General features: G+C 48.7%; 1 protein-coding gene across 1 annotated transcript in view; it reads left to right on the plus strand.

Moving 5' to 3' along the window:
• Positions 1 to 8,380, plus strand: part of WDR27 (WD repeat domain 27) — a 150,294-nt gene that overhangs the window by 50,036 nt on the left and 91,878 nt on the right. The window contains 1 exon segment of the mRNA XM_011999659.1: positions 6,847 to 6,925. Coding sequence (XP_011855049.1) covers positions 6,847 to 6,925 — 79 coding nt within the window.

The raw sequence follows: 8,380 nt of genomic DNA on the forward strand, positions 1-8,380 counted from the left end.
GCTGTGCTGGGCTGGGCTGGGCTGGGCTGTGCTGTGACCCCACCCTCGGGCCTCTCCCAGGCTAGGCTGGGCTGGGCTGGGCTGGGGTTCCTGCATCAGACATGTCTGGACCTCCCGTGGAGACCGTCCTCAGACATGGGCTGTGTCCTTCATGCTCCCACGTGGCCCCTGAGCTTGACTTCTGGGAATTCTGGCCTCTCTGTCCCTTCCCTACCAGACTTTCTGAAATCAGACCTTGAACACCTTCTGTGCCATTCCTAGGTCTCACTGACTGCGTGGTTCTGACCCGCCTTGCGGATCAGAGAGGGCCATTTTCAGGTGGAAGGCTGGGACTCAGAACTGAGCCTGGGGCTGGAGCTGTTTGCTTGTTCCGTCCTGTCATGGGGGTCCCTGCTGCTGGGGGTTTCCGACGGGTCCCCCATTCCTCGGCCCTATTTCCACAAAAGACCCACTGTCAGGGTTAAGTGTCCATCTCCTGCAGGTTTATGCTTTATGCTCTGCTGCCATCCCATCACCATGGGGACAGTTCTGAGAAATTGTGAGAATAAAGGCCTGGGGAAGGCGACCAGGCATTGCAGCCTCTGGGCCAAGCTGACTCCTCAGCTGAGAGTGGCCTCTGACCTCCTTCCTCCTCATTAAATCATGGCACTTCTGCCTTGTAAGGAGGTGCTAATTATTCACCATTGAAAAGGCATCTTAAATTGCAAAAAACACTACAGCAGAGAAGACAGCAGCAGGTGGGTGTGAAGATGGCTGAGAAGAGAATGCCCCTGGGCTGCTGTGGGCCTAAGGTTTGCCCGAGCTGTCTCCTCCTCCTGGGCCATCCCAGCCTCCTCCTGGGCCCTCCTGGCCTCCTTGTTGCCCTTCTGGGCCTTCCTGGCCTCCTTCATCCTGGGCCCTCCTGACCTCCTCCTTGCCCTCCTGGGCCCTCCTGACCTCCTCACACAGTCCCTTCCGGCCTCCTCGTTCTCAGCCTTCCCCGAACCTCCTCGTCTTCCTGGACCCCGCAAGCCTCCTCACATGCTTTCCCCCCACCCCTCCTGGTCTATCTTGGCCCTGTCAGTCTTGCCTCCTGCCATTCATCCTTAACAATTGATAGCAGCAGGAGTCAGAGAAATCCCCAAGCAGACACAGGCGAGTCCCCAGGGAAACCCGACCTGCAAACCAAAGACAGGTTCACGTCTGAAAGCCGAACTACATGTCTCAGGTAAATTCACAGACCGGATTGAGAACCTCTTTTCCTGTTGGGCGCGCTTTCCTCTGATTGGCCCTATTTTACGTATACCCACTCTTCCCTAATTGGTTTTTCACACTGCTGTGCCCATCTTTGAGTCATGCCTTTTTTTTTTTAGCCTTTTTTGCATAGTCACAAACCAATCAACATGCACTCCCCCATTCTGAATCCACAAAGGCCCCAAACTCAGCCACACTGGGGGACCACCTGACTGAGGGTAGGGGCCATGACTGAGGGTAGGGGCTGCCCTCTCCAGGTCCCCTCTCTGCTGAGAGTTGTCACTCAATAAAACTCACCAGCCGAGCACGGTGGCTCACGCCTGTAATCCCAGCACTTTGGGAGGCTGAGGTGGGTGGTCCACAAGGTCAAGAGATGGAGACCAGCCTGGCCAACATAGTGAAACCCCATCTCTACTAAAGATATAAAAATTAGCTGAGCGTGGTGGCACGCACCTATAGTCCCAGCTACTCAGGAGGCTGAGGCCGAGAATTGCTTGAACCCCGGAGGTGGAGAGTGCAGTGAGCTGAGATTGTGCCATTGCACTCCAGCCTGGGCGACAGAGCAGGACTCTGTCTCAAACAAAACAAAACAAAACTCTGCCCTGCTCACCCTTCAGTTGTCAGGGTAACCTATTTTTCTTGGATGCAGGACAGGGACTCAGGACTCACCAAATGCGGGTATGAAAAATGCTGTAATGTGGTAGCCCTCCACCTTCCTCCCTTAGCCAGCGCTAGGCAGCCGCCACACGTGACAGGAAACAGCAGTGGGGCCGGGCCAGCCCCAGAGGTGCAGGGCAGGGCAATGGGACCGAGAGCCTCACACAAGCGGGCCAAGTAGGCAGGTACCTCCTGCAGAGAGCCGGGGTCAAGGGAGGCCCGGGCAGGGGCATCGCCAGCCTTGGGGGTCTCCAGCTGGCAAAGAGGCACCGAGAAATCCATCATCACAGTGAATCCTCTCACATGTCTCATCTGGGGCTGTTGATATGTAGAGTAATATTCTTTCTTAAGTGCATTCTTTTGTGATTTGTTTTTTTCACTTCGTGTCTGTGAGATTTGTTTCCATTGCTGTACAGCATTTTGTTGCCTGGATATACTGCGGTTTATGTACCCACAATTTATTCAGTATTAACAGCCGTTTGGCTTATCTCAGGCTGTTGCTGTTGTGAGCAATCTTTGCAGCACCTGCTGCACCTGCTGTACCTGCTGCACCTTCTGCACCTGCTGTACCCTGCTGTACCTGCTGCACCTGCTGTACCCTGCTGTACCTTACTGCACCCTGCCATACCCTGCTGCACCTGCTGTACCCTGCTGCACCCTGCTGCATCTTGCTGCACCCTGCTGCACCCTGCCGTACCCTGCTGCACCTGCCGTACTCTGCCGCACCTGCCACACCCTGCCGCACCCTGCCGCACCCTGCTGCACCTGCTGTACCCTGCTGCACCCTGCTGCATCCTGCTGCACCCTGCTGTACCCTGGAGCCGGGAGGGCTGCCCTGATGTCTGTGGGGGCAGCTGCTGGGCTCGGGGTGAAGGTTCCCCACATGGCAGGTCGATGGCAGACGATGGTGAAGGTCTTCCCAGGTGGCTGGCCAGCAGCTACTCCAGCTACTTTCTTGCCCCGAGTTCTTGCCATGGCTGCATGTTACTGGACGCTGGAATTTCTGCTCACCCAGTGTGAGACAAGAATAGCACTGGGTGGTCGCAGGAGGACGGAAAACCCAGGCAACAGCGAAGACAGGAATGTGGCAAAGTAACCACAGGATGGCAGAAAACCCAAAGCAAGCACAGGACGGCAGAAAACCCAAAGCAAGGGAGGGAGAGAGAAGGCAAACCCACCAGCGTGATGTGTCCTCTGCTCTCCCGGGAAAACGCGAATAAGGGAGAACGAGGCTGTGGTAGGGGCTTACTTAAAATCCCCTCCTTTCCCAGAATACCTGATGATGATCCTACCCTCTCATGAAAGAAACACCCGCAAAATGAGGAACACAAACTCTTCTGCACACCTCCCTCTGAGTGCGCCTCCTGAGCTTGTCTCCCTCTCCTGAGCAGGCCTCCTCCTGAGCTTGCCTCCTTCTCCTGAGCTTGCCTCCTTCTCCTGAGCTTGCCTCCTTCTCTTGAGCTCACCTGGCTTCTCACTTAGGCACGTGCTTTCACTTTGCAGCAAAAGCTGCTGCTTTTCCCATCTAAATTTTTGCTCTGAAGGTGCCAAGAACCTGGAAACTGGCTGGGGGTGGTGTCTCACCAGCATTTGGAGACCCTCCTGAGTCGTCTGGCAACCAGTGACAATACAGAGGTGTCTTTTGATTTTGTTTGCGTTTTCCTGGTTAAACATGAGGTGGTTATTGTGTGTGTTTAATCAGCTACGTTTTGCTGTCATAAACCTAATTAGCATTTATTATCTCTTCGCTATTATTTTGTACAGGATCCTTTGGATTCATGTTCTCACGTGATTGATTTCTCAGGAACTTCCTGAGTTTGGTTTTGGTGTGCCAGCTCCACAGATGAGCTGGGAAGAGCTTTCTCTGTGTCTGTACCTGAATGGTTGGTGTAGAATTTTAAATTAGGTGTATGATTGATTTTGAGTATAAAACCAGCCTTGTGTGTCAGGGATAAATCCCAGGATGTGTAGTCTTCTTGTTGTGTTGTTGAATTCGGTTTGCTAATATTTTGTTGAGGATTTTGGCATCAATTTTCACTAGAGAAATGGGCCTTTAGTTTTCTGTTTTTTTCTGTTTTGTTTGCTTTTGTATTTGTTTTTTGGAACTGAATGAAGTGCAGTGTGTTCCCCCAAAGGAGATTTGCGTTGCTTTCTAGGGGTTTGGGTTGCACAAATCCACAGCTTCCGGCCTTTCAAGCCACTTGTCAAGGTCACTCTGACTGCAGGGTCATCAACCTGGGACTAGTACAGACCATCACGGCACAGGCTTCCTGGGCCAGTTGGAGAAAGTGAAGCTCGCATAGTGGCCGAGGGCTTGGCCTTTCCGCCCTCACCTCCCTGAGGCCACACAAATCCTCAGCCTGTGTGGCTGGAGTTGAAGCCATCCACAGCTCACCTCAGTTTCGATATCTTGTCCCCATTTTCTTTCCCCTTTTAACAAAATGAAGCACATATTTCTTCTGGCATTTGTGGTTTTTCTCTGTGGGAGAGGCCATCTGAATACCTAACCGGTGTGTTATACAGATAATGAAAGTCAGCATTCACCTTTTAAATAGCAGCACCCTCAACAAATTGAAAAAGGCCTATGTAGTAATGATGCTAATGAAGAATTGAAAGTGTTTATTAGGTAAATAATATGGTTTTATACATTATTTATGTGGTAAAGAGTCTGTTTTTCGTAGTCTTTTAAAAGACTTTCTGTTCATTTACTTTTTTTCATTTAAGATATATATAAAATAAAACTTACCATTTTAACCATTTTTAGGTGTATGGTTCAGTGGCATTCCTTACCTTTTCATTGTTGTGCAATGTAAAAAAACCTTTTTGAACCATTTGCTTAATTAATAACAGGAATTTTATACGTATATGTATATTTCTAGTGAAAAATGTTTGGAAAAACTTGACTAACCAATATTAATTAAAATGGCTAATAGTTGGAATCATACTAGACTGTTCAGGTGGTTTTCCAAAGCTCTGACTGTTTCCATGGAAAGAAACTCCCCTATGAGAGTGGGCTCCACACTGAGTGGCGAGCAGTGCCTCCTGCGTGTCCATCACACGGGGTCCGTCACATGGGTCCGTCACACAGGGTCCGTCACACGGGATCTGCTCGTCATGTCTGCCGCCCTGGACGGCTGTGCGTTTGGGAAGTGAGATCTGTGCACACAGTCTGTTGTGAAGGAGATACGAGTCTCGTGATTTCACCTTTAAACTTACCGTGTTTGTTTCTTTAGCTTTTCTTCTTAGCTACGCTTCATTTAGATCACTCCTTAAAAGTGGAATTTTTAGACTTTTTGTCAACATGGGTCATCTTGTTTCAGACGAGCATATGTGATGTGCTATGGTTCGCAACTAACGACAGCATTTACAGTTTAGAACAAAACCTTCAGTAAGAACAATTATATAAATAGTTTTAATACAGAGATAACTTTTCTGTAGCAAGAAAGTGATGAAATTTTAACATGTTGATGTTTTGTGTGTAATTTAGAAAATATTCCCATGGAAAATTAATGGATATGTTTCATTTACAGTAATGCTGTAATCCCAAAATTTGCCTTCCTCTACTTACAACACTATAACAGAGATAATATAAACAGAACATATGTGGTAGATGAGGAACTATTATATTTTAATGCTTAGAGCATTTGTAAAACTAATATGCAGTTATGTATTTATAAACCTTATTCTAGGACTTCTAAGACTTTCTCATAATGAAGTGTACTACTAATGTGCCTGTAACTTTATCATTTTATCCTGAAATGGTTTTCCTTCCGGTGATATTTGATTATTTTCTGGAGAAGGTTTTTTCTCCTCTCCTGACTGTGGATTGGACAGTGCAGTTTCCTGGCTTCTCCTGGGAGCAGTTACTTTTCTAGCGCCCTTGCCCTCTGAGGGTTCCTTTGGGGTCCCAGCTGTGTGTGGTGTCTTCCTTTCCCTTGGAAACCTCTTCCCCTCCAGGTCCGGCTTTGCTCTCTGCAAGCCTGTGAGGTCGGTGGAGCCCAGGCCCAGGGAGGAGACCTGGCTTACAGATTCCTGGTCACCTCCTGGACTCTGATTTGCACAGTGAGACGTCCACAATATTAAGTTAATATTCTCTTAGGGCCACTTGATTCTTAATGGGAATGTGATTAGGTTTTCCTGTATGAAATAGTGCCAGAAACAGAACTGAATTTCTTTGTTTTTTAAAAAATAACTATTTTTAGAATTTTTCAGTATCATGCAAATATCCATCTTTCTAAAGCTATTTTATAATATTGTACAGACTATTCATATTGAACACCAACTATTAAATTTATGCAAAAATAAATAGTTCTGGCAAAACTATATTTGGTCTGAAAACATTTTTTTGATTTGTAAATATTTGTGGTAAGTTCACGTAATGTCAGAGTTTTTGTCAATTTATAGTGCTATGCAAAATGTAAAATAGGCTAGGCTGGGCGCAGTGGCTCATGCCTGTAATCCCAGCACTTTGGGAGGCCGAGGCGGGTGGATCATGAGGCCAGGAGATCAAGACCATCCTGACCAACGTGGTGAAACCCCCTCTCTACTACAAATGCAAAAATTAGCCAGGTGTGGTGGTGGACACCTATAATGCCAGCTACTCGGGAGACTGAGGCAGGAGAATCGCTTGAACATGGGAGGTGGAGGTTTCGGTGAGCCGAGCTCGCACCACTGCACTCCAGCCTGAGTGATAAAGCGAAACTCCGTCTCCAAAAAAAAAACCGGAAACAAAACAATGCAACAACAACAAAACAACCAACTTGGGCTGTTTTCTTATCCTTTTAACCCCTTGATTTAATCTTTTGCTGATGATGGTTGGTGTGACTTCAGATATGAAACCTCTTACATTTATGGTCAGAAATTCATTCTGTTTTGAAGAGGCTCTGTTCTTCTCATGTCCATCCTGAGATGCTAATTTTAAGTGTTTGTTTCTTCTTTAAAATTGCCTTTCCACAGCTGCACGGAACGTCATGAAGGACCAGCGCCTGGTTTTCCACAGTAAAGTCAGATCATCTGGTTATGCGTCAGCACCACAGTGAGTAAACTCATGTCAGTGAGAGACAGAAATGCACCTGCATCACAGATGCAGGACTTTAACACAGTAGGGACACACATACGTGCCCGAGGGTCACAGCATGGAGAGAGGACACAGCAATAGAAACAGAAGTTAAAATGTGGTGGGTTGGACCCCAGCATGCCAGTTAGCAGCAGCTGCAGCAGCAAATGTTTCCTGGGCACTAACTGTGTGCTGGGCCTCAGAGCAGCCCTCCGAGTCCTTTTCTGATAACGTGGTGGTCCCGGGAGGTAAGAGGAAGCTGGTGGGCTCTGGGGCTGGGAGAGCAGGACGATGCTGTAAACAGACACGGCCTATCAAGGCCAGACACAATGTTCTTCTTAGAACATAACTTTGCTGTAACATCAGAGCACGATAACAGAGTGCATTTAGGCCCTGAGTTAGCAAGACTGCTCCAAGGCAAGGAGATACAAAGCAGCCAAGAAACCACGGGGTGGCCTTGAGATTTCCTAAACCTTCACAAGCCCACTCCTGAAAGGCAGATGTGACTTTTCTAAAGAAAATGCAGACATATACCCCGCCTCCTACCTCACCTCTTGACCTTTTATGTCTCTTAACATAGTGGCCAAAATGACTCTGTTACCTGGAGTCCCTGTCTTCAGTGCACACACTCATTCCCTGGTTGGCACTCACCTCTACCAAGCTCCCCGCTGCATGTTCCCCTGGCCACTCCCCGACTCCCACCCTGCCCCCTGGGACTGCTGTGCTCCAGGCAGAAATCCCAGGCCACTGTGTAAACACAGCCTCCAACCTTCCAAGCTCTTCCCCGCTCTGCTTGTTCTCTTTGGCTTGAACAATGGTGACTGTGTCTTCTTAGCTGTTCTTTAAATCCCTGTGTCTGGGACAGCACTCAGCACCCTGGACCCTCATAAGGCACTTCTGGAGGGATGGATGGATGGAGAGATGGACAGAAGGGGATGGAGGGATGAGAGATGGATGCATATGTGCATGGGTGGTGGAGATTTGGGATGGAGGGATGAGAGGTGGATAAGGGGGGGATGGATGGAGGGGATGGAGGGATGAGAGATGGATAAGTGGGGATGGATGGAGGGATAAGAAATGGATGGAGGGAATGGAGGAATGGAGAGACGAGGGATGGATGAGTGGGTGGGTGGATGGAGGGATGGAGGGGTACAGAGATGAAAGATGGATGAGTGGGTAGATGGATGATGAAGATGGAGGGATAAGAGATGGATGAGTAGGTGCATGGATGGAGGGGATGGAGGGATGGGGAGATGAGCGATGGATGAATGGGTACATGGATGGAGGGGATGAAGGAATAGAGGGGTGAGATGGATGAGTGGGTAGATGGAGAGATGGAGAGATGAGGGATGGATGAGTGAGTGGATAGATGAAGGGACGGAAGGATGACGGATGGATGAGTGGGTAGACGGAGGGGATGGAGGGATGCAGAGA

This window comes from Mandrillus leucophaeus, unplaced genomic scaffold (assembly GCF_000951045.1).
Source record: "Mandrillus leucophaeus isolate KB7577 unplaced genomic scaffold, Mleu.le_1.0 Scaffold6, whole genome shotgun sequence".
Taxonomy (NCBI): Eukaryota; Metazoa; Chordata; class Mammalia; order Primates; family Cercopithecidae; genus Mandrillus; species Mandrillus leucophaeus.